Source organism: Mauremys reevesii, linkage group 1 (assembly GCF_016161935.1).
Source record: "Mauremys reevesii isolate NIE-2019 linkage group 1, ASM1616193v1, whole genome shotgun sequence".
NCBI classification, from domain to species: Eukaryota; Metazoa; Chordata; order Testudines; family Geoemydidae; genus Mauremys; species Mauremys reevesii.
Genome location: NC_052623.1, coordinates 196,089,362 through 196,116,979, shown reverse-complemented (window position 1 = coordinate 196,116,979; position 27,618 = coordinate 196,089,362). Strand labels below are relative to the sequence as shown.

Sequence of the window (27,618 nt, the reverse complement as noted above, 5' to 3'; positions counted from 1 at the left end):
TAGGAGATATCAGGTGCCAGCAAAGGGATTTGAGTAACTTTTCCAGTGCCTTGGATCATAGTCCAAGCTGCACAGGAAAATTCAGCACAAACTTGGCCAGTGATCAGAGAATAGGATCCTAAGAAACTAGACTTTGTCAGAGAAAGTATATTCCTCAGAGTGTCTAATGCGGAGTTGCTAACTACCATGTACTCCTGGAAAACTACAAGTCTGTTATGGGATTAACTCTTCTTAACAGACAATGAATATCAGGAGCAGCTAAGATCCTCCGTGACTGAAGGGCAGCTCACCACTGTAATGGTGCTCTGGGCACCATTGGATGCAGTGGACTTGGCAGCTAGGACCATGGTAACTGCAGTGACATGAGATGGTGGTCCTGGCTTCAGATGGTAGATATCCCTTCTGAGGTCCAAGTGACCATGGAAAAAACTGCCATTTCATCCTCAGCATGATCACAGATGAGGCAATGCACTATAAAATAAATTGGAGAGCGACAGCCCTTTCTCTAGGGCTTTATGTATATCCCAGCTTCTGTATATAAGCCTCAAATGCCTCAGTCCTCTTTCAGACAATAGTCCCCTGACTGTGGCCTGTATCCCTCCAGAGCCATCTAAGAAACACCAGTGACTTAATCCATGATGCTCATTCACCATCTTCTTAACAGACCTGCAGCAGAGACAAGTGTTCAGGAAATAGTTGTGATGGCATAGTTAAGATCCTGGCTGGACTACCTAGGCATCAATCCCCTTTTCTATTTGGCAATTGCCCCTGTTAATTTAAAGAAATTTAGACTGGGGTTACCTCGGACTAGTGGGACCTCAAGATAGTAAATAAGGAGTGTTACAGCTAGTTGAATGTTATTCTGACCCCATCTCTCTTCAAGGATCCTTCTTCATGCGATGCTTCTAGAATAAGAAGTAGACTTCTTGTCAAAATTGGGAGTGGTAGAGGAGGTAACTCAGAGGGAAGGGCATCTACTCCAATTAGTAATAGATTCCAAAGTGAAAAGGTGGGTGGACACCTATCCTAGATCACTGATGTTTAAATGCCTTCATTTGTCATGGCACGTTCTGGATCGTCATCCTTGATTCTTCCATCCCCTCACTGGATCCTAAGGATTGGTTTGTGGTGCTGTACATGCAGGACACTTTATATCCACATCTTAATCCTCCCAGCACAGTTTCTGTGGTTCATAGTAGAGAGGTTTACTATCTGTACAGTGTTCTACCCTTCACTCTATCTTTGGCCCCTCAGGTATTTTACCATGGGCCTGTGTTTAATGGTAGCCTACCTAGGGAGTCTGTACCTTTAAGCTGTCTGACAGGTGCTTTTCCACAGTGGGTCAGACACTCAACTTAAAAGACCTTAGACCTCTTAGCCTCCCTCGGCCGCAAGGTCAATCAAGACAAATCCACAGTGACTAATACAAAGCATTAAACTCCTAGGAAGCTGCGTTAGACTCCAAGTTGGTGATGACGTGTATTGCAGTTAAGGAGTCCAAATACTTCCAATTCTTACTGGCAAAGGAACTGTGAGCAGTAGAAGTCTCCTTGGCAACGATGGTTTTGAGAACTCTTACAGTGCCGGCACAGCCCCCAACAGAACAATGCTGTTAATAATAAAAAGTCTCTCATGTGGGGCATGCATACCAAGAGCAGAAATTCTAACAGATCCTGGGAAATGGCTGTCCCATCGTTTTGTTCCAGTCTTTAGCAGTACATTTGAAGATGAGGTGGCATAGATAGGCATTCTTAGAGCTCTAAAGATATCTCAAGCTTACACACGCTAGTTGTACTGTGACGCGTAAAGGCCTCGGCATTTGACTGAAGTGAGATGTACAGAGTGCTTGTAGGCAAAGTGATAAAAATTTGAATTAGTTGGCATGTCAGGTGTCTGGAAATGATTCATCAAGTGACATTGTGGGAAGTGAGTATCTGAGCTTCAGCTGGGGAAGATCTGCAAAGTAGGTTTTGATTACATTGGAGGCATCCTTTGGTAGGAAGATGCAATTGGGATAGTTCCTAGATAATTCCTTAAACTATATAAAGCTTTTGCTTTATATCATGGGTAGGAGGGACTTGTGCTTTTTCCTATTCTATCGTAATAATTTAAAAATTTGCTTCTTGCCCAACCCCCCATTTCTTTGAATCACTGCTTACCAGCTTTCTGTTTGTTCTGAGGAGAAGCTATGCAGCAGAATGAGAAATGAGCGTTATGATTTTCTTTCTGTTAGCAGCTTGTCTCCTTGTTTAGCCCACCCTGATAGTCTAGTAGGAAATGAAATTTTTTCTTGAGAGACTTAACCTTAATTACCTTAAGGTTACCATCTGATTGATATTAATTGGTTGCTGGAGTGTTCCTACAGCTCTGGAAGAAATCTTCTAGTGGCTTGAGTTGAAGGGTGCAGCTTAATCCTGGAGTCTAAAACAACAACTTTGGATCATTTCAGAATTCCGCAGGTGAGAGGCATTATCTATTTATTTTAAATGAGGAGTGAAGCTGCTAACAGAAAATTATCAGGGCAGAAATGTCTCATTCTTGAAAGACAAATTACATATTGAACAGAAACAATAATACTCCATTGTAATAATACTCCATTGTACTGCATTGTAAGCCTTCAGTTGAAGGTGCTTATTTGGGGTTCTAGACTATAAACTTAGGGGAGGCACAAGTAAGTGGGTTGAGACAGATAATTAGCTTTATATAAAATTAACTGTATTACTTCATTGGTTAGCATGTGATGAAGTGGAAATAAAAGTTAAAGAAGCTCTTAGGCCAGCAGTTGTCAACCAGGGGTATGTGTACCCCTGGGGGTACGTAGGGGTCTTTCAGGAGGTACATCAACTCATCTAGATATTTGCCTAGTTTTACAACAGACTACATAAAGCCCACTTAGCAAAGTCAGTACAGACTAAAATTTCATACAGTGACTTGTTCATGCTGCTCTGTATACTATACACTGAAATGCAAGTACAATATTTATATTCCAACTGATTTATTTTATAGATATATGGTAAAAATGAAAAAGCAAGCAATTATTCAGTAATAGTGTGCTGTGGCACTTGCAATTTTATGTCTGAGTTTGTAAGCAGTTTTTGAAGTTAGGTGAAACTTGGGGTACGCAAGACAAATCAGACCCTTGAAAGGAGTACAGTAGTCTGGAAAGGTTGAGAGCCACTGTCTCAGGCCAAGTTTGTCAAAATAGAATCATTACTTTGTGTGCCTCAATGTTCAGGTGCCCAATATGAAATACTATTTCACTGGGTTGGGTATGAGATACTTTCCTGTAAATGAGATGTCTGAAAAAAAAATAGTGCTTGCTTGCTTCTGGAAGTTTTGGCCTTGAGCTGTTGCAGCAGCAACAGTGGAGAAATTCTGGCCCCAACATTTGGTAGTTCGGTGAAGAAGGGGAGGCTGTACCTTTTATTTCAGAAAAAGTTAAATTTAAAAGGACATTTAAGACATTGGAGTTCAGTTTTAGAAAATACCAGAGAAGCATTAATAGCTGTATGAATTAAAGCGTATGAATTGTCAGGTCTCCAAAATACGTGGCTCCTAGATTAAAGTAGGTACAAAGTACAAGTGTTCTGGATTATATCTTCTAGCGACTTGAACATACATAAATGAAAATTGAGGCAATCTTATTTTAATTGACACTTTGAGAGCTACTTCTTGCAGTCCTTTTAGACATTCTGGTTGTGGAATATAACGTAAAGAAAAACTTGTCTACAGTATTACATATTCAAATTAATCTCACTAGTTCAGGTTTTCAACTAAGAATATTTTATAGACCCCTTAACACTATATAAATCAATAAAGCAAAAAATCTGCAGTTGACACTGGTTTTACTTCCAGGCAATTGGAAAATGCTTTCCAGGAAGCAAGTATTGCTTACTTCTGAACACAAATGGAAGAATTTAAGGGATGACATTTCAAAAAAACAATTCTCTCTGGTGAGGAGAACTAAGGAAGGATTATAGCACTGTCATTTATTTCTTAAATACTTGAGTTTTCCCCCATTACCTGGTTCTGATGCCATCTGAAGTGTTGTAGCTATGAATCTAACCTTTATTTCTTTAACAGAATAGACAGTTGTCAGCCTTGATTGGGGGGGTGGAGGGGAGGGGATCTGATTTCAATCTCTTCCCTTAAATCTAAGGATGATGATGATCCTGGTAAATTGGGGTTGTTAAAACTTCTATCCTTTTTCTTTATAGGATGAAACAAAGTTTTTTTTCACTTCAGGTTGAACTTCTGGATCACTAAAATCATCTGAATTCCTTTTGTTCATTACTTTAGTGCATCTTCTCTCCTTTCTTATCTTAAATTCACTTTATGTATAGATGTGTTAACAAATCACCATGGACCTGAGTGGGCCTCAGTTTGTTGCTTTCAAAAGATTTTTTACAAAACTAGCAGTAAATACATTGAACAGAACATGGCAACACACGTAAATTGTTACATGACACAATACATATGAAGTGCAGATGGAAAAAATCAATTGCAGTAAGTATTGTGTGCATTGAAAAGATAAATTATTCAACATAGCATAAGAATTTTATAACCAATTTTACACAATTGTTAGTATTACCTATTTTTTTTAAATGGAAAAACATTGCTCAATAAGAGCCTGTAAACATTGCATTTGTCAGAGGCACTGAATTTTTTGGATCTTACTTCTAGTTTTGTTGAGTTACTACCATTTCAGGCTGAGTAGCTTAAATGCTACTTTAACCATTCTCATTAGTTTCACTATTGATGTTTAGTTGCCTCATTAGTAACAAACAGTGTTAAGAATGAGTTAAAGATAGCTTGATACTTGGGTATCTATTGTGTAAGCAGTTTTTTTAATATTCTCTCTAAAATGTAAACTGAAGTCAATCAGTCAAAATTTTTCAGTTTTAACAACTCTTGGATTAAGTAGCTGGTGATAAGCTACTAATTGATACTTGAAAAAGGTAATAAAAGGTAATAATTGGAGATATACCAATCTCCTAGAACTGGAAGGGACCTTGAAAGGTCATCGAGTCCAGCCCCCTGCCTTCACTAGCAGGACCAATTTTTGCCTCAGATCCCTAAGAGGCCCCCTCAAAGATTGAACTCACAACCCTGGGTTTAGCAGGCCAATGCTCAAACCACTGAGCTATCCCTCCCCCTACAACACTTAAGAAATCATACTTAATATATTGTTTGTGATTTTGAAATTTAAGAGATCATGAAGTCACTTTATTTTAAACCACTTGCAGATATTGGGCAGTCTTATATGACTCCTGATGGTTCTTACATATAGAAGCATATACATCACCAGTTGACTTAGAAAATCAGAAGAAAAAAGGATCTCCTAAAATCTGCTGCTGGGGTTGTACAAGTGATGCTTCAGTGCATACTGTTGAGAGATATAACTTGAATGTATGCCATTAGGAAGGAGACAGGGAACTTAGAAATTTAAAAAAAAAAATTCTTAAAAACAAGAGTTTAAACCAATTGACGTTCTGGAAATGTACTATTACATACTGCAGAAAACTATTTTTAGTGACTTTGTTCAACTGGTTTCTGTAGAATATTTTTCTAAAACAGTGGTTTAAAATATAAAGTTGCATTGTTACACTGACATCATTCTCTTAAAAGAAAATTCATAAGTAGAGAACTGCATAACAATTTAACTTTGAATTCCTTCACCATTCCCCACTTAGGCTGTTGAGGTTCTATTAACACAGCCAACGTTTTGGGGAGAATAATTAAAATCAATAGCTTACTTTCTGCTAACTTAGCACACACAGTATAGTTTTTCATTCTTTAAGAGTTTGTTTCAATGCACTGAACAATTTCAAAATTTAATAAGTTTGTTAAGTGAAGATACTATTTGACCTTCGCCAGTATTAATTTTTCAACCAATATTTCTTACCTTTGGCTGAGGAATTGGTTAGTGATTGGTTTTGTTTTGTTTTTTTGTGGTAAATAATATTCTCCATGGATGAGATCAAACTGGTTGGAAATAGTAAACTCTAAAATCTACATAAACTGAAAAGGAACTTCTCCATTCTTTCATGCGAATTAATAGTTACTTTAAAATTTGACAGTGATTGCTTTTGTGCTACAAAAGCAGTTCCCCACTCTGCTTATCCTATAGCCCAAAATGAATACACAGAAGACAATTCAGAATCAGTTGAAAAACTATAATCTGTATTGCAAAGTACTTTATAATTGCTCAAACGTCTTAGAAGTTTAAGAATGAAAAACTATTGTCTGTTAGTAGAGAACAACATAGTTACATATTCATCAACTTGGCTTTCTTATAAACCCTCTACTGATTTAGCTTGCATTGACATTCTTTGCCTTTTCTGTGTCTTGTCTACCCTATTCCTCTTTCCATTAGATCCTCCTACTACTACTACACGACCACCCACGGTTCCATGGCATCCTTCAACTGATGGCATCACAGGTTTAGCAACAGAACCAAAACTAATACATTTTCCAACATCAACCTTGCCAGCAATGCAGGAAGACAATTGGGGTATCATCATCGCTAGTGCAGTGGGTGGGGCTCTCTTTCTGATACTTGTAAGTGTTTTGGTTGGAATTATCTGCTATAGGAGAAGACGGACGTTCCGTGGTGACTACTTTGCTAAGAACTACATTCCACCATCAGATATGCAAAAAGAGTCTCAAATAGATGTTCTCCAATCAGATGATGTGGATTCTTACCCTGACAGTATAAAAAAAGAAATAAAACATCCAGTGAACAGTCTAATATCAAAAGATTATTTAGAAGACCCAGACAAACCAGAGTGGAACAATGTAGACAATATTAACAGGTACCAAGAACGGTATGAAAGACCAATGGATTATTATGAAGGAGGAACACTGGGAATGAAGTACATGGTTGGCGAATGTTATGATGACAATGAAGAAGACTTTGTGTCACATGTAGATGGCTCAGTAATCTCCCGGAAGGAGTGGTATGTGTAGTAACCACTGATACCTTAACTTGATTCATACAGTTCCATTCATTAGTTGATCATTTTCAGGTTGTTTATATTTTTACTTGAGGAAAAACAAGCTTTTTGAAGTTGATTTTCAAGCTTTTGATATTGTAAAAATCTGGGTTAAATGTATCTGAGCTGCTTTATGATTTTTCAATGCTGTACTACTGTCTTTGAAAATATTGGAATTTTGATGCATAATGCTTTATTCGTCTACAGCACATGTAAGAACCAAGTGCTAAATTAAAGTTACCATACAACGTTAGAATTAAAAAGCAACTGTCTTGGCTTTGTGATTTAAAAACTGTTTACCTGAGACTATGATCAAGTATAATCTTTCTTAAGCATATGGGTTTTTATATATATTAGACAAAAACAAGTGAATTAGTCTCAAAGCTGAAGTTTATCTAAGGTAAATTCAATTCTTAAGTAATTTTTTACCATGCAAAAACATGGATTTGCTTAAATCTGTTTTTTCAAAGATATATTTTACTTTTCTACACAAAATTGAACACCTCTTTGTTTTAATGAGCCTTCCTGTAATATGTTCATAGTTAGTGGTAACTTTTAAAGAAAACATGTTGCATTGAAAAAGTTAGAATTCTCAGTGAAGGAGTTTTTAGAGGAATAACAATGAATATATGGAAGGTTTTGTCTTGTAGTTGATTTTTGAGAACCATTTTTTTTACACTACAGTTCATTTCCAAAAAGTACTATTAGTCTATATACAGAATTTGTCAGTTATAGTCCTGTACTTCACATGAGATCAAAAACTGATTCTCGAACTTAAAAAGAGAGAGAGAACTTTCAACTAGAAATAAGATGATGCCTGGAAAGTTTTCACTGGGGATTGGGAAATACAAGGTTAGGTCTCAATTAGACATAAATTCTAAGTGTATGGGGGAAACAAATGGCGTTAATATAGCTAAGATATACAAGTTTAAGATTCTAGTAGAATACAGCATAACATAGTGTGCAGAACATTAAAAGGTAAAGGGCAAATTTTTACAATCTTTTGTGATTACATCACCACTTTTAACAGTTCAGCATACTTTTTTTTTTAAAAAAGCATATTTATGAAAAGGGTTTAAAAAAGTGCTATTTAAAATAAAGGAAGTAGGGAAATAAATATTGCTATTTAATGCTGTTAAAAAATAATTTGTACACTGTGGAATCCCCAGAACAGCAGTTGTATGTATTACTCAGTTGGGTTTGTTTGTATTGCATTGGTTTGCTTTGTTGCAAATAAACAAGTGGAACTGTTGACTAAAACATTAAGCAGTCTTGTAGCTAGGAGAAGGAGATGGTTACTAGAAATGAAATTGCATGCTTGGAAGTCAATTTCAAGAGCTGGAACAACCTTGCCTCTTCTTCAGTAGTAGGTTCACTACCTCAGCTTTGCAAATGAATAGAATGGAATCTGAATGAAGTTAATTCAGAATCTAGTTTGACAGCAGTTAAATTGTAAAAATTAGAGGTGATAAACAGTTCTGTGGTGAAATTCATATTTTAAGCTCTCAACTTGACGTGCATGAGTTAAAAACTCTTATCCAGGAAAACTTGCCTTAATGTTGAAGTCCAGAAATGAAAAAACTTGGTGGGGTGCCGGGGGTGGGGATGGGGGGGGGTGGGGAGAGTGCCACACAAATAAAAATTTTACAAGCTTGGGCCAGAATTTTAAGGATGCTTAATGGCTACTTGTTTCAATGTTTCCTTTAGTAGTAAAAACACTGCAAAATGACAGAGTATTTAAATAGAGCTTTACAATAAATACGGTATCTGTATTAGGCTTTTGACAGTAGTCTGTGATTCCAAATGACTGCATGCCTTCAAAAATGAAGGATAGACTAGTAAATTCATATAAAGATTAAAACGGTTTCCTAAGGCTAGTTAGGTTCATAATTGAGAGTTATGTGTGATGTATATTAAACTAATTGACCAAAGTCTCAACTTAGCACAATAGCAAGGGGGTCATGCTCAGGTGTAAACTCATGCAAATGAATTCTTATAACACACAAGTGTCTACTCCAAAGTCCACTGAAGTAAGTGGATCAGATTCTATATATAGAACTTGCTGTCTCTGAGAGATAATTTAACTTAAGAGAACCTTAACTGTAAACTTGATGTCCATGTGAGACAATTTGGGCCTTCGGTAGGTTTTGGTTTTTGTAACAAGTTGAGATTTAGAGATGGGTATTTCCTATACTCTTAAGTGTTCTTCACCATCTTAAATTATTAAACTTAGAGTTAAAATTTTTAAACTGAAGAGGTTGGTGGTAGTTAAGACTCCAAAAAAGTTGCAGTGTTTCTTACTTGATGTATGTTTGCTGTAAATAGAGAATTGATTGTAAGTATGAATAGTTGTTGTGTGAAATAAACTTCTGCTGTTAAATTGAGTTCTTGAATACAGGTAGTGTGCAGAACTGATTGAAAGACATGCAATAGTGAGCTAAAGCTCCCACCCAAATATATGTACATTAAGTTTGTCACCAAAAATTTTTTTTTAAATCAGCCTTCAACTAGAATTGTTTCAGTGTCACTAGTACTTTGAAAAATATCTCTGAAAATCAGCTCACGTGCCGACTTCGGCACCTGTGCCATAGGTTGCCTACCCCTGCTCTACATATTTAACTGCCTTTCAAAATAGCATATGTAGAGAAACTTAAGTAATTAGCATGGTTGATACTTAAGGACAGTTCTACCTTAATTATTAACAGTATGTTAATTAGTCACTTAAAATAATTAATGACTTCATTTCAGTTAAGAGAACAGTTAACAATGTTTATTAAGTATTTGGACACATTACCTTCTTGAAAGCAAAAGCTGTTTCTTGGATGACTTAACTCATTCTGACAGAAGTTATGACTCAACAAAATTTCTGACCAGTGCAGTGTGATGGAGTTTGTTACTCTGTATTTGCCTCTGAGACTCTTCCTGCTGCCTTCTTTGCTTAACTAACCAGACAGTCTAGGACAGGGGTTTTCAGACTTTTGTACTGGTGACCCCTTTCACACAGCAAGCCTCTGAGTGCGACCCTGCCTTAAATATATAAAAATGTGTTTTTAATGTATAACACCATTATAAATGCTGGAGGCAAAGCGGGGTTTGGTGTGGAACCTGACAGCTTGCAAACCCCCATGTAATAACCTCACAACCCCCTGAGGGGTCCCGACCCCCAGTTTGAGAACCCATGGTTTAGGAGGTGTCTCCTGCCATAGACATTCCTCATCAGCACACTGACTACCAAGAATCCCCTGGAGAATAGATCACTTTATTTTTTTTCCAGGAATTTTGTGTCTAGAATGGAGCGAAGCTCTAGGAATAAACTTGCTTAGCACCACAGATGACCCTGTGATTATCACCGTCCCAATAATATGTATTCAGTGGCTCCTTGCCTGCCACTCTATCCACTGATCTGTTGCTTCCCATTTTGTTGTGTGAGCGATTGGGAATAACACCAGGGAATTCAGTGTGGTAATAGTAACAATTAAAGCAACACTTGATCTCTTCACCTGGGTCAACATGACTCCATGGCAAGCCACTCCACATATCTGACACATGCTTGTGGATGCTCTTAAGAAAAGCAGGATCAGATAGCGAACCAATAGTGCCAAAATATCATAAGAACGGCCGTACTGGGTCAGACCAAAGGTCCATCTAGCCTAATATCTGTCTACCGACAGTGGCCAATGCCAGGTGCCCCAGAGGGAGTGAACCTAACGGGCAATGATCAAGTGATCTCTCTCCTGCCATCCATCTCCATCCTCTGACGAACAGAGGCTAGGGACACCATTCTTACCCATCCTAGCTAATAGCCATTTATGGACTTAGCCACCATGAATTTATCCAGTCCTGTTTTTAAACATTGTTATAGTCCTAGCCTTCACAACCTCCTCAGGTAAGGAGTTCCACAAGTTGACTGTGCGCTGCGTGAAGAAGAAGAACTTCCTTTTATTTGTTTTAAACCTGCTGCCTATTAATTTCATTTGGTGACCCCTAGTTCTTGTATTATGGGAATAAGTAAATAACTTTTCCTTATCCACTTTCTCAACATCACTCATGATTTTATATACCTCTATCATATCCCCCCTTAGTCTTCTCTTTTCCAAGCTGAAGAGTCCTAGCCTCTTTAATCTTTCCTCGTATGGGACCCTCTCTAAACCCCTAATCATTTTAGTTGCCCTTTTCTGAACCTTTTCTAGTGCTAGAATATCTTTTTTGAGGTGAGGAGACCACATCTGTACACAGTATTCGAGATGTGGGTGTACCATGGATTTATATAAGGGCAATAATATATTCTCAGTCTTATTCTCTATCCCCTTTTTAATGATTCCTAACATCCTGTTTGCTTTTTTGACCGCCTCTGCACGCTGCATGGACATCTTCAGAGAACTATCCACGATGACTCCAAGATCTTTTTCCTGACTCGTTGTAGCTAAATTTGCCCCCATCATATTGTATGTTTAGTTGAGGTTATTTTTTCCAGTGTGCATTACTTTACATTTATCCACATTAAATTTCAGTTGCCATTTTGTTGCCCAGTCACTTAGTTTTGTGAGATCTTTTTGAAGTTCTTCACAATCTGTTTTGGTCTTAACTATCTTGAGTAGTTTAGTATCATCTGCAAACTTTGCCACCTCACTGTTTACCCCTTTCTCCAGATCATTTATGAATAAATTGATTAGGATTGGTCCTAGGACTGACCTTTGGGGAACACCACTAGTTACCCCTCTCCATTCTGAGAATTTACCATTAATTCCTACCCTTTGTTCCCTGTCCTTTAACCTGTTCTCAATCCATGAAAGGACCTTCCCTTTTATCCCATGACAGATTAATTTACGTGAGAGCCTTTGGTGAGGGACCTTGTCAAAGGCTTTCTGGAAATCTAAGTACACTATGTCCACCGGATCCCCCTTGTCCACATGTTTGTTGACCCCTTCAAAGAACTGTAATAGATTAGTAAGACACGATTTCCCTTTACAGAAACCATGTTGACTATTGCTCAAGAGTTTGTTTTTCTATGTGTCTGACAATTTTATTCTTAACTATTGTTTTGACTAGTTTGCCCGGTACCGACGTTAGACTTACCGGTCTGTAATTGCCAGGATCACCCCTAGAGCCCTTTTTAAATATTGGCGTTACATTAGCTACCTTCATTGGTCATTGGGTACCGAAGCCGATTTAAAGGACAGGTTACAAACCTTAGTTAATAGTTCCGCAACTTCACATTTGAGTTCTTTCAGAACTCTTGGGTGAATGCCATCTGGTCCCGGTGACTTGTTAAACTCAACATTATCAATTAATTCCAAAACCTCCTCTAGTGACACTTCAATCTGTGACAGTTCCTCAGATTTGTCACCTACAAAAGCCGGCTCAGGTTTGGGAATCTCTCTAACATCCTCAGCCGTGAAGACTGAAGCAAAGAATCCATTTAGTTTCTCCGCAATGACTTTATCGTCTTTAAGCACTCCTTTTGTATTTTGGTCGTCACTCTGTATATCCTCTCACTCTGTAAAATGAAACAAAGCCTGCAAATATACAAAGGCTGAAAAATACTCCCTCAGTGAAGTCATATTCACATCGTTCAAATGGTTACTTTTACTGCAAGGGATTAAAAGGCAGCATCCTGGTTTTTTTTTTTCTTCCACCTGCAGCCTTTCAGTCCCAGTGGCTATGATCTTTACTAGACAACTTAAAGCAGCGAGGGGAAAAAACAAATTCCTCCGTGAAAGGCCAACTCCAGGAGAAGGTCAAATCCCAGTCCAAGGAATGTACAGTACAATGTATTAGTATGTTAGGTGTCTTTGGAAATCTTTCCATCAAATAGCTTTCTTCCCAAAAAGATAATAGTTGAAGACTTTTATTGCTTGTGAAGTTGACCAATTGCACTGTACTAATATCCTGGATACCCTCTGGCATGGGTTCAGTCATGTCAATTTGATAGGGTTCATCTACAATAATTAGGTGTTTTTTGTTTTTTTAATCTGGTCATTGACAGCAAAAATAGCTAGGAGACAAAACTAAAAACCATTAATGGCTATTTTGTTACCCTTTCTTCACCAAGAGTACCTTATTCTGGCCGGTTGTGTGGGTGTCAAATATCAACCCTTGAATGTCAAGTAGTGAAGCTTATTGATCAGAGCTCTGGAGTTTTTAAAGTGAAGTGCCTGAAGGTGGAATTGTGGCAGAACTTGGGTCTTTAGGCTTTCCAGAGAAAGTACTCTTCATGTGGGGCTGGCTAAAATACTTGTCTTGATGACTGTTGTTCTACAGTTTCCTATGCAAAGAATTCTATCAAGTCTGATAAGCACTTCAGGAGTAGCATCTTACTTTCTCTTGTTGAAGTCCTTGGTTCCATCCTAGTGCTTGTCAGTCCCATTGGAATTTGCATCTCACTGTTGCCTGATTCTACAGCACATTTAAAAATAGAATTTTAGCCTTGGAATGTTGCTTTGGAGTTTGCAGAGACAGTCCACTCGTAATGAGGACTGAACCATTAGACCAGTACCGTACCATGGTCGTTCAGGTTGGGGGAGTAACTGTTGAAGCTAATTAGAGTCTTGAAGATTAGGATAAACCTTGAGGTAAAAATAATGACCCTTTTTGTGGTATGAAAGTACTTATTCCTGTCAGTCATTGAGCTACCCATAGACTTTACAGGTGGAGAACCTGAGGGGGGGACAGAATTGAGATGAAAAGTAGATATTGACTGAATAGCGAAGAGGTGAGGAAAATGAGGATGAAACAAAAGATTAACAGAAAGAGTGTCTTAGTTTGGGGTTCATGAGTTACAGGCTAGAAGCAGTAGACGCAGATGGTACACTCCCAAGCAAGCATGGGAAGTTGTACAGAGGTAATATACGAGATGTGAAGGCAGGTCTTACGTAGCAATAGAACTTGAAGCTAAACAGGAGGTCTGGGAAACTGGAATGAAAGCTTGCATATCATAGTCTGCCCAAGGCTGTAAAAAGCCAGTGGGATAGTGGATGGCCAAAAGCTGAAAGGCCAGATTGTCACAGTTTCAGGTATTTGACAGTTGAAGTTCAAAAGAATGCATGGTATCCACAGCTTCAGATGGATTAGTGCCTGCACATGAGTTGGCTGTTTGGCTCTGTGCATAAAAACAAAATCAAACTGACAAGCTCTGTTTCTGAAGTACTGTTCTGTTGCAATCTAGACATACTGCGATTTAAACTTGGCTGTTAGTATATTGTGAATGTGCCCAGTTCGCTTGTGGTTAGAAGAGGCAAGTAGCAGAGTGAACCTCAGGCTTGAAGTAGAAAATGAAGCCCCATGCCTTAGGAGGAAATTAATCTAGATTGTACCATTGTGACTTTCAGTTTGGTAGGCTTTTTTTAATATGAGGCTTATGCATATGGAGAGAGACTTGAGAGAGGTGACCTATCATTTGTAGAAAAGTGACCAACAGTCTCTTTGTGAGAGATAAGGAGACAAACTTGAAACAACGATCTCTATAATACAGCTGCATCAGAAGTTTGTTTTTTGTTTTTTTTAATAGCTTTAACTACACTGTAGTGGCCCAAATAAATGGTGCTGTAAAATTCTATGGTGTGGAATATTAAACTGGAAGGATGTTCCTATGGGGAGTGTAATCTGGCTGATTGAAAATAATCCACTCAAGTGGATGGAAAAAGGGTGTTTTCTCATGATTAAAAACAAACATGAAGTAACAATAAAGTATGGTTTCAACGTCAGTGCTTGAAACTATAATGAAATATGTAAGAAGTGCTACTATTTGTCCCAAATGAGACTAAATGTATGGGTTTAATAACAGGTAAGCTGATGGTCAGGGAAGAGCCTGCAGTTAAAAGGTGCACATTTAGGGCATGTCTACACTTACTGTTCAGCTCACTAATAGTGACTGGTTTTTCTAAACTAGTACCAACTATCCCAGATCTCAAAGCTCACATTTAGCTATATTTTACTGTTAAATTTTGAATTCCTGTCCTTTTCCTCTAAATTTCGTGGAAGTTTTTTTTCTAGTGCTGATACCTTTTGATATGCTTACTGTGAAGAACAATTATTGAACTTGGGCAAAATCACTAGTTTGCACATGGCAAGGTGTTTGCAATTGAAAAGCTTCCATTTGAAGCTTCCAACCACATCTAAAATACTGGGGGGAGATGAGAACAACTGTAGCAGTTAGGACTTGAAACTATTAATAAATGGATCAAATCTATTAAGTCTGATATAAACATGTATTTGAAATTCAAGTCAGCAGTGATTTGAATTTCAGTTATCACATAAAGTACTTATATTTAATGTTGTTGGGAGTTGCTTGAAATCTCAAAGGAAATTTTCTAGAAGTCTGTTTAGAGTAGCAATTTCGTTAAAACTTGGTCAAAATAAGACATGCACTGAAAATTGTTAATGCTTCCTAAAAGCGTTCGGTCTTGGCGATGACATGGTATTGAGTGGTTTTGGTAAGTATTAACTTATTAGTATTTTTGCATGTTAACTGCTGCCAGCAGTCTGTTCATTTTTTTTCTTTAAAACTAATTTGCTTGGTCCCAGTTTTTGCAACCCTCAATCGTTTGTTTGTTTTTTAAAAAAGCTGCCACCTGAGTGTATTGCACTGTCCCTTTAAGTGTGAAATAGTAATAAAAGCATGCTGTTACTGTATTGTTTTCTTCACTGATTTTATTAATCTCAAAGGCGTAAAATAGAGCTTGTTTATTCATAAACTACCTTTTCTTTATCTACAAACTATCTTGTTAAGAATAGTTAATGGGAGCTGGGCAGATGGCATTGATTATGAAGACTTTGAAAGAGCATCTTAGACTATAAAAACAGCTTTTGCATGATGATGCAAGTAGATATGATAGTTTCCAAAATGTTGCTTAAATAACTAGCTTTGTGAGGATGGAAAACACAAAATACCTGGAAAGGATAATCTGTGGTGCATTACGTTACAGATGTGCCATTTAAACAGACATCTTCTGTAGCTGTAGCGGGGGCTGTAATTGGAGCAGTTCTTGCTCTGTTTATCATTACCATCTTTGTGACAGTGCTATTGACTCCAAAGAAAAAAAGGCCATCCTACCTTGACAAAGTGTAAGTATCTTAATTTCTTAAACTCGAAACAATAAGCATGAAGTATTTGGCTGTATTTGTAGTTGCCTAAATGCTATAGCTACTTTGTAAGAAACAAAACTTTAGTATGTGCTACAGTCAGTCTCTGAACCCAAAAGTGGTGTTGAGAAATTGAACAATGCGGAATCACCAGGATTTATAAAAAGAAAAAACCAGCATAGTTAAACTAAGTATGTTAAGTATATTTTCCCTAGAAAAGCATGGCTGTTTCCAAGGCAAAAAAAGGTTTGTGTTTATTTTTTAAAGTGCCGTAGTACACAATACTCTTTTAACATCTGTTACAACTAAAATATAAAAGACTGGTGAAGCAGTTAAAGTTAGTACACAAAACACAACAAACAAACAAAAATCAAAGAATTAATGTACCTAACAGTAAATAACATTTATCCCCACCCACAAGCATACAACTTACTATTGCCACAGCTACATAGCAAATGGCACATCTCAAATTTACCTTGGCTCCTTGAGTCACCTTTCTGCGCTTTCATTTATCAGGTTTTTTCTCCAACAGTAGAAATTATGGATGTTTGGTGTAGTAACTTGTACTAGTAGTGGATAGGTAAGTGCAAAATTGTGTGAAGAATGGCAGTTAGAGGGTAATAAGACTGTGATCCCTAGGAGGAGCAGAGTTAAGGCTGTCTAGTTTGAAATTAAGAAACCTCCCCACCTCCAAGTGGCAGTTACATGTTCTCTGAAATAACAGCACTGAAGGAGCAGTGTCATAGTTAAGATTAAAACTACATCTCCTGAGATTATGTACTTAAAATGAGGAAAAACCAGCTTTTAGGCTGAAAATTTCATGTTCTTAAAAGGAAGCTTTAGTACATGGTTGAAAATGTGGTCCAAACCAGTTATTGGAGCATGTAAAAATAACTCCTATACACTTGGGAGCTTTGCTCATAAGGTGGTGAAACAGCTGTCCTGGGAGTATTCCTAAATTGGAGAAAAAATGCCTACAAGGATTTGTTTGTGCCCTTAAGATGCAACAAATATAGCTGGTAATTGAACAGACACATCCTTAAATTATTGAGGTACTCTAAAGATACCTTTTTTAAAAAAATCAGTTCTTTGTCATAGAGTTACAGCAAACAAGTACTGGAAAAACTCACTTTAAAAAAGGTTGGAAATGCCTACTCCATAAGTTAGTTGCCTATGCTTTCTTACATATAGTTTTATCATCTTTAAAACTACAATGGATTTAAAAATGCTTCAGGACACTGTGTGGCTTAGTAAGTTGAAGTAAATTGCATAACCATGCTACCTTAGTATTTAAAGAAACCTATATTCAACCTATAATCTGTTAGTGTTTTTAAAAACACTTGTTGCCAGTTAATGTTGTAACAATTGTTATATCAGAAAAAATAATACAGTTTCCATTTAGGAGTTGATAGAAATCTAACAAAACCTAAAGGGACAACGTTGTCTTAGAGGTAACTGGTAGTAAGGAAAAAAGTTGTTGTCCTTGAAGTATAAAGCATGAGGTAACAGTAAATTAGTTTCAACATAAAAAATAACCAGCCTGATAAACATTCTAATGATAGAATTTCTTATATTTTCATTATAGTTTCAACCATTTGTTCCAAATGAGACTAAATGTATGGGTTTAATAACAGGTAAGTTGATAGTCAGGGAAGACCCTGGGATTAGAAGATGCACATTTAGAGCATGTCTACACTTATTGGTAGATTGGCACTGCTGCAATCGATACAGCTAGTGTTGATTTATTGGGTCTGGTCTCCTGTCGACATAGCGCAGTGTAGCCACCGCGGTAAGTGGATCTAGCTACATTGACTTCAGTTACGTTATTCACGTAACTGAAGTTGTGTAAATTAGATCAATTTACTGTGGTAGTGTAGACCAGCCCTTAGAGCCAGGTTTTTTGGGGGGGCTTAAGGAAACTAGGTACCCAACTCCCATTGAAGTTAACTTAATATTTGGGTGAATGTCTCATTTGAAAATAGCAGCTCTTATTACTTAAAAGCTACGTGTCGATCAATATCACTTCACTCTTTCCCCTTGTTTTCTGTTCCCCTTTTCTCCAAAATAGTATTTTAATGACTTTGGATTTTTAGGAAAGCAAATTTTAGGAGGTGACGACTGTTAGGTCAACTCCAAATGAGTTAGGCCCACACAATGATTGATGTGACTATCTCACAAAAGTATGCCCATATGAGAAGTTCTTAAAAAGAAGGTAGGCTTTAAAAGACAAAATAGAATTTAAGCAAACTTAAACTAAGGACTTCTAACGAACATACACATATGTATGGCTTTGTTACACAAAAGAATATCAACTAAAATGTATGTAAAGAGTCTAAATTTAGTTTAAAGCTTTGTCACTGTTACAAGACTTAAAGACAACTTATCAGAGGGGTAGCCGTGTTAGTCTGGATCTGTAAAAGCAACAAAGAATCCCGTGGCACCTTATAGACTAACAGACGTTCTGCAGCATGAGCTTTCGTGGGTGAATACCCACTTCTTCAGATGCAAGTGGTGGAAATTTCCAGGGGCAGGTTTATATATGCAAGCAAGAAGCAAGCTAGAGATAACGAGGTTAGTTCAATCAGGGAGGATGAGGCCCTGTTCTAGCAGTTGAGGTGTGAAAACCAAGGGAGGAGAAACTGGTTCTGTAATTGGCAAGCCATTCACAGTCTTTGTTTAATCCTGAGCTGATGGTGTCAAATTTGCAGATGAACTGGAGCTCAGCAGTTTCTCTTTGAAGTCTGGTCCTGAAGTTTTTTTGCTGCAGGATGGCCACCTTAAGATCTGCTATTGTGTGGCCAGGGAGGTTGAAGTGTTCTCCTACAGGTTTTTGTATATTGCCATTCCTAATATCTGATTTGTGTCCATTTATCCTTTTCCTTAGAGACTGTCCAGTTTGGCCGATGTACATAGCAGAGGGGCATTGCTGGCATATGATGGCATATATTACATTGGTGGACGTGCAGGTGAATGAACCGGTGATGGTGTGGCTGATCTGGTTAGGTCCTGTGATGGTGTTACTGGTGTAGATATGTGGGCAGAGTTGGCATCGAGGTTTGTTGCATGGGTTGGTTCCTGAGCTAGAGTTACTATGGTGTGGTGTGCAGTTACTGGTGAGAATATGCTTCAGGTTGGCAGGTTGTCTGTGGGCGAGGACTGGCCTGCCACCCAAGGCCTGTGAAAGTGTGGGATCATTCTCCAGGATGGGTTGTAGATCCCTGATGATGCGCTGGAGGGGTTTTAGCTGGGGACTGTATGTGATGGCCAGTGGAGTCCTGTTGGTTTCTTTCTTGGGTTTGTCTTGCAGTAGGAGGCTTCTGACACCATCAGCTCAGGATTAAACAAAGACTGTGAATGGCTTGCCAATTACAGAACCAGTTTCTCCTCCCTTGGTTTTCACACCTCAACTGCTAGAACAGGGCCTCATCCTCCCTGATTGAACTAACCTCGTTATCTCTAGCTTGCTTCTTGCTTGCATATATAAACCTGCCCCTGGAAATTTCCACCACTTGCATCTGAAGAAGTGGGTATTCACCCACGAAAGCTCATGCTGCAGAACGTCTGTTAGTCTATAAGGTGCCACGGGATTCTTTGTTGCTTTTAAAGACAACTTAGTTGACTTATAAATGTAGCTAAATAAGTAGAGAGATGAAAAATGAAGGGAATTCCTTATGTCTTGCAACTCTTCTGTTGAACTATATTTCATGTTGAAGGGGAAAAGCAGCAATAGAATTTAAGTTAATATAAACAGGGTGCTAAGAAGTCAGAAGTTGCTCTTTGACTTAAATGGTTAGGTACCATGTGACAATAAACAACAATGTGTATCTTCCTCATTCTTTAATTTATACTTCTCCAACTCAAATTTAACCACTTAAAATGATATGTAGCTTAAATGTCTTAGACTTTCATTTGGATTAAACTCTTAAATCAGCTATCTACGTAGTCTTAAACTGCTATATTATGTAAATTGATGCCAATTAAATGAGGGTGCCCAATCTGCAGGCCGTACACAGGCCACCAGAGCATTTCATAAAGCCCGTGGCTTGCTTCAACACAATATACTAATGGACGATTCATTAAGCATTTTGTCATCATGTTTACGTCATTTTATAAGTGTGTAAGTAGACAATACTGTATAGAGGTTGTTTTTATTTAAGTAGATACGAAACAAACTGAACTTAAAATATAAATCAATACAGGTGACTTCAAATCTTATAAAAATATGTATAATCTGTTTTGGCCCACACAATGTTGTGCTAAGATCCTATGTAATAAGGTTGGGTCCCAATGAATTAAAGGAATTATCTGGGTACCTCAAATGAAATTGATTATACACAAACTAAAAATGGGTGGTTGTTTTTTTTCCCAGGAACATTACATATGAAATACTTAATCAAAAACTAAAATATTTAACCAATCCAGGCACAAGGAACAAAATGTTCAAAAGTTTCTCAGTTACTTGGTGCTCAGTTTGATGTGCCAAGGATTCATCTGGTGAAAATCAAGGTCCCTTCAAAAGGTTTATCTGGATAGAGTAGAAAATTTGCAATAAATCATATCTTCATTCGTAGGTGGTTGCTGCTGCACTTGTTCATAGTTGAACTACACACTACAGTAACATAGAAAACAAAACTCTAGGCTCAAATGTTTAACTGCTGTTGAAGTTCGTGGGATCATCATGAATATTATGTGAACAAAAATGAATCCATGAGGTACTAGTCAGATGGGACTTAACTGAGGACTTCATATACTAAAAGAATCATTAAACTACATGTTAAATGAAAAGTAATATAGACAAATGCAGTTCAGTCTTATTTTTTCAGGTCTGCAATGCATTATTAAAATCATTCTAGTTTACTTTGGCTGTTCTGGGACAGTAAAGATTTAACAGCCCCTCCAGTTGCCTAGCACCTACACTCTCACTCCTTCCTTGGTATATATTTTGAGCTCCAACTTCCCCTTCCATGCTGGTACTTGGAGACATTATAAGTAGAGAACACATTGACTTTTTTGGTTCTCTCCTTCTCTGTGTAGAAATACTTATCTTAATTACTGAAAGTTCACAAATAGGTATTCTCAGAAGAAAAGAAGTACCTTTCAAAGTAAGCAATTACCTTAAGATTTACTCAAATCTAACAAAATTCATTAAGGTTGATAATGTTGGCATTCCCTCTGAGACCTTTTTCCATCAGCTTCCCAAGAACTCAGTTCCACTTCATCACTTAGGTATTTTTATTTGGCATACAATAGTGCTATGCTGAATTGATAAGACTCGAACACAGGGGGCTGGATGCAGGGTACATCACAGCTCCAAAGTTGCACAGAAACCCTCTCACTTTATTTATATATATTGCACATCTCTTTGCATTTACTACACATTACATCACATTTGTGGATTGGCTTGGTTACTTTGTGGGAACCAATGCCCACGCAGCACATACTATCCATGCTCTGTCCATGGTTCGACTTCCTCTTTATCTCATCTCTACATTCTTAGCTTATTTGTCCCTTATGTAGCTCACAACAAATAGTTCCCTGTGTGTTCTCCCTCTTAGGTTAGTTCACTAAGACATTCTTTTTAGTTTACTGACCTATATACTTATTTAGTGCATATGTCCTGTTTTCAGTCCAATGATTGTTACCTGCCTAATCCTGTCTTCCAGAGAATGAGGTCTCCCTGTGTGTGTTTAATTACTCCTGTCTGGTCAGGCCTCAGCTAGAAATAATATCTCTAACATTTGAGTATTCATAGTTAAGATTCTTACTACACTGAAGTCTTTCTCATAATTTTAAACTAAACAGAGAGAAATAAAATAATTCCCATTGTTTCGATAAGTTGTACTTTTTTCTGTACTGCAGACAGTTATTCAAAGTAAACATCTCTTATACAAGTCTGATTACAAAGAATGCATACCATATGAAGATTAACTAGAGTTAAAGACTATAAAGGGGCATGTAATTGGTGGTTGCCAATAGGTTATGTTTACAAAACTCAGTTTCATTGTACATCTATTAGTGGTGAGAGGAAACAAAAGCTGTAGACTATGTATCCAGGGCATTTTTGAGTTGGTTAATGTTTCTGTGAAGGTATTAACTGTGGAGAAGGTTGACTTTACTGTTCATTTGGTCTTCATAAATATGCCAAGTCAATCTGTATAATCTCTTTATGCAGGATTGATCTTCCACCCACACACAAACCACCACCTTCATATGAGGAAAGGGCACTCTCTGTATCTCAGAAAGATGTCATTCTTCAGGTAGGTGAATGAGTAATTTTAACATTTCAAAACAGAATAAGTATGTACTAACTAATATTATGTTGCTTACAATATTACTTCATTGTTAGATGTACAGCTCCTTGTAATGGGAATTGACTAATGTTGGATTTCTGCTACATGAAGTTGTTGATTTAAACTTAAGTGAAAGAAACAACTATTTTACTGAAGTATTAAAAGGTTTAATTTTAATTAGCTATTTGTTTTCTCAGCGTATAATACATTATTTTTTATATGGAAATGCTGTAATTTGCTGAAATTGGCATATATTAAACAAAACTGCTGTAGCTGCTCTAAAGCAAAATAACTCATAAATGGTAGTTGGTTATTTTATGCTCCAGAACATTCTAGTGCACCTGAAAAGATGGGGACAGAACTGCATTGTTAGAAGTATTAATGGTTTGTCCACGTAAGCTTCCTTACGCAGATGAATTAATAATGCCCCCTGACATGGAAGAACCACAGGAGTCGCCATCCTGTTAACCTAGTGTATGGTCTTTCAGTAATAGAGGTTCCTTACAATGATGGCTTCTGTGATGGGGCGGCAGGCATAGGCCACTGAGTACCTTTGTCATAATTGAACTAGTCAACTCTGCTGTCAGTCAGACTTGGATGACTTCACTTACTAGAAAAGTTTGTTCTGTATTAGGCAACATACATACAACTAATTTTAACATTCATTACTGAAAGCATCCTCAATGGGAAATATTAGTATTTCACTTCATGTAATGCACTATACCCAACCACCCCATAAAATGTAGAGGTTTTATGAGCCTCAAAATTGAGGCTGGATGTGGATTTTGAACGTCAAAGTCTAGGAGTGAAATCCTGGTCCCATTGAAGTCAATGACAGAAAAACCACTGACTTCACTGTACCTAGAGTTTCATTCTAGGAGTGCTCTGATCTGGGCTTCAGTTCACAAGTTCAGTACCCATAGTATTTAATCAAGTTCATGTTAAAGGTTTACCATATCAAGCTCCATTGTGATACAGGTTTGTAAAATAGTTCACACATTCAGTCTATTGGCTGAAATTTTTCTGTAATTCCTTCCTCTTAACTTACTAGCCATATAAAGCAAGAAAACTGATACACAAGATGCTACTGTTCGAATATTGACTGCTCATTTTACTGCAACGAGGTTAGAGAGAGAGAGAGAGAGAAGATGCAGTTGGAACAACTTGAAATAAAACTCTAGTTGTGTTAAGAGGGGAGAGACCAGCGTGACTGTCTTGTACCTTAAATAAGGGATGAGGGATCTGTTAGACCTTTGTTTTTTTTCTTTCACACAGAATCACTTAAATAAATTGGGTTAAAAAGCAACAAGACTTATTAAAGTGAACTGGGGAGAAAAGGGTGATGGAGATTTAGGACAAGATGTTGTTCATCTTGGTTTTGTATGAGCACAACTGGAATGATAGGACACCAGGAGAAGACTCAATTGTCACACTGAACACTTTGACACCTGGGTCACACATTCTATAGTTTTTGTTCAAGAATTGCCTGAGGAAAATTTCTGCCAAAAAAAAAAAAAAAAGGCATTTCCTTCACCTTAGCTAAATAATGAGGTCCTTAATTTTGGAGTTATAGACTCCGCTGTTAGTTGTAAGACGGATAACATTGTAAGCCTGATGAAAACTTCTTTGTTCTCCCTCTCCTCTTGCCCCTTCCCGCCCCCCCCCCCTTCGGTCTCACCCTGATATCTCATTGAGATTGCTTTAAGCATCCAGGCTTAGTGTCTTGCAAAATGTATTAATTATGAAAACTGATACTCTTATTGATATAAATGTCCAGTCCGTTGTTAAAAGTGAACATTCTTTGCCTCAACTTCTTGAGGCAATCAGTTTCACAATCTAATCACAGGTTGTGTTAAAAGTTATTTCCTTAATTCAATTTTGAATTTGCTGTCTGATATTGTCACTAAATGTCTACTTGTTCTTGTGTAATAAGACAGGGGAGGACAGAAGTTCCCAATCTACCTTCTCTATTCCATGCATTATTTAATTTATTTTATCATGTCTGCTCTTATTCCTTTTATTTCTATGGTAAACAATCCTAATATTTTTCCATGCCCTTGACTGTTCGCATCACTGTTCTCTGAACCCCTTTGCATTCTGTAATAGACCTTCCTTTGAGATGTGGTGGCCAGTACTGCACCCACTGTTTCAGTGAGGCCACACAAGTGATGTATACAATGCTCTTATATAAAACCTTATTAGTTGCCATCCTATTCCTTAGGCATCCTGATATCATTTCCTTTTTTTAACCATATATCTACCTTGAGTAGAGGTCTTCACTGAGTGGCCAACAAGGACATCCCTGCCCCTTTCATGAGCAGGTTAAGTCTATTTAGACCTTTGAGAGTTGTAAGAGTATTCTTGATTTTTTTTTCTATACAGTGTGCCTTTCTTTGATTTATTGACATTGCATTCACCTGCCGTAATGCTGCCAAATAACCTAGTTTGTTTAGGTTCATGTGAAATTCCCCAGTCCTCTGTGGTTCTCACTAATCTATATAATTCTGTATGAACTATATTTTTTCCCTCATTACTCACCTCTCTCCCTACTCCAGACTATTAACAAATATTTTAAACTCTTGGCCTTGGTATATAACAGGGGTGCCGAAGGCCGCACGCGAGCTGATTTTCAGTGGCACTCACGCTGCCTGGGTCCTGGCCACCAGTCCAGGGGGCTGTGCATTTTAATTTAATTTTAAATGAAGCTTCTTAAACATTCTGAAACCTTATTTACTTTACATACAACAATAGTTTAGTTATATATTATAGACTTATAGAAAGAGACCTTCTAAAAAGGTTAACATTTATTATTGGCACGCAAAACCTTACATTAAGTTGAATAAACGAAGACTCGGCACACCACATCTGAAAGGTTGCTGACCCCTGGTATATAACCTTGGTGCGCTCTACTGTTAACCTTTTTGCCATGAGAAAAATCAGCCATTTAATTCTACTTTTGACTTTGTTTCCTAGTCGGTTACTGAACCATGACAAAATTTACTTTCTCACCCTATGACCATGTGGACTTTCTGTGGTAACTTATGAGGGATCTTGTCAGAGAATTTTTGGAAGCTGAAATGAACTATCATTTATCCTTTATCCATTAGTTCACTGACCTATTCAAAGATCTCTAAGATATTGAGACGGAAATTTTCTTTGCAGAAGAGGAGGTTTGGACCGAAAGTATAGAAGAACTTGAACTACAAACACCGTTGTCTTAAATTTAAAGGTCCTAATGAAGAATCACTGCTTTCTCCTTCAAATGCTGGTCCTCACTGTATTGCATACACACCATGCATTCAGAGCTGGAGAATTTGAAAGTAGCATCCATTGGTCTGTGCATGTGATCTGGCTCACTTCATGCCTCTGTCTGAGGGAATAAAGGGCAGGTCACACTGTCTGCCTCTCCAGTTCCTTCTCACCACCACATAGTCCGGGTCAGAACCTTCAGTGTCCATGGCTTTGGCTTCATTCTACAAAATACGAATAACATAGTTATAACAGTTTTAAGAGTTTTTACAGTTAGTGTTTTATAGCTGTATTAGGGTTAGATTAGTGCCAGACTATGCTCAGGTGTCAAACTCTGCTTCCTGCCTGCGATTCTTCTTGGTCAGTGATGAACACCAGCGCTGCCTGTACTACCTTGGGGAAGTCCACATCAGGGCGAGGTGCAGTATTTTGCCAATCATTCTCCAGCCACACCTGAGAAGGGGGAGAACTTTGTCTCCACAGATACCTCAGGGAAAAGACCATGAGTCCTCAATTGGACCCAAAATGGGGACCCTCCTCCCCCTTCTGCACTTGATCAGGACAACCTCAAATTCTATCACTGCAAGAGCATATCTGCCCAAGGACAGGTTCCAGGCCTTGAAAACTATCATCACCCATGTCACAAATAATGTTCAAGTACCGGTCAAGTCATGTCTCTCTCTCCTAGGTCATATGGCCTCATGCATCTATGTCATCACAGTCAGAAGACTCCATCTTCGTTGCTTTCAAACGCAGCTGCAGTCAGTATATTATCAAAATTGCAATTCCATGAACCTCCTGGTGACATTTCCAGTCAACGAGTATTTTCTCTGCTGTGATAGACAAATCCTCATCAGATATGCATGGGAGTCCCTTCTTCGAGGAGTGTTCCTGTGGGTGCTCCACTTTTAGGTGCTCCTGCACCTGAAATCGCACAGACACCTAAAGAGGAGCACCCACAGGAACATCCATCTTGAAGAACCTCAGTTACTACACAAGGTGCGTAACCTCTTTTCTCCCTTCCACTCTGGACAGGAGCATTATTACAGATGCATCCCTGTTAGGTTGGAGAGCTCACATGAACAGCCACACAGCACAAGGTACCTGGACCTCTTGAGGGTCCAGAATGCACATAAATGTCTTGGAGTTGCAAGCAGTCTGGAAAGCATGTGAATCCTTTCTTCATTTCATCCAGGCTCACCATGTCTTTATAATGTCAGACAATGTTATGACATCTACAAGCAGGGAGGAGCGAGATCTGCCTCCTTGTGTGCAGAAGCAGTCCACCTTTGAAACTGGTGCATCAGCAGTCAAATTACTCTATCAACAGCCAATCTTTCAGGGAAGCAAAATGTGCTTGCGGATTCTCACAGCAGACATTTTGCAGTCAACCACGAGTGAGAGCTCCACTATTTGGTACTGTGCATTATTTTTGCTCTCTGGGGAACCCCAACAAGGGATCTGTTCATGCCTCAGGCAAACAGGAAATGCACCACAAGTTGCTCCAGAGAAGCCATAGGTTGCCACTCCCAGGGCAAAACTCTGCTTCTTCCTTGGTCAGACCAGTTCAACTTTCCTTTGCCTTTCCTCCACTGCTGCTCTTGCCATGCATTCTATGCAAAATCTGGCAGGAAAGGGCATGGGTCATCCCGATTTCCCTCTTCTAGCCCCAACCATTCTGGTTCCCAAACTCCTACACTTCATCCTGAGGACCAATCATCCTTCCAATATTCCCAAGCTTCTAACCTAGTAGAACAGCAAGATCAGGCACCCCGATCCATGTCCGCTCCACCTCAAGGGTTGGTATTTAGTTTTGCTGAGTCGTAGCCATGTCAGTCCTAAGATATTAGTGAGACATGCCAAATACAGGTCTTTTGCAGTGGATGAATCAAGTGATTTAAGTGACACTGCCCAGCTATCGCTATTTGTTAGATTTTATGATTTTCAACAAAAAAAACTTTGTGCATAATACCATTAGAAACCTACACCACAGGAGAGATCGT

The 27,618-nt window shown here is 38.1% G+C and overlaps 1 protein-coding gene across 5 annotated transcripts in view; it reads left to right on the top strand.

Annotated features, from left to right (window-relative positions):
* NECTIN3 (nectin cell adhesion molecule 3) overlaps nucleotides 1-27,618 on the top strand; it is a 118,430-nt gene that overhangs the window by 68,729 nt on the left and 22,083 nt on the right. For 4 of the 5 annotated variants that reach the window (XR_005583781.1, XR_005583782.1, XM_039485361.1 and 1 more), the window contains exons 6-7: nucleotides 15,920-16,058; nucleotides 22,249-22,333. Coding sequence is in view for 3 of the 5 variants with exons in the window: in XM_039485361.1 (XP_039341295.1) it covers nucleotides 15,920-16,058; nucleotides 22,249-22,333 (224 nt within the window). In the remaining 2 variants the exon portion in view is untranslated. Of the gene's footprint in view, nucleotides 1-6,376; nucleotides 8,587-15,919; nucleotides 16,059-22,248; nucleotides 22,334-27,618 lie in introns of those variants that run through there. The other variant, XM_039485353.1, reaches the window with a different exon arrangement.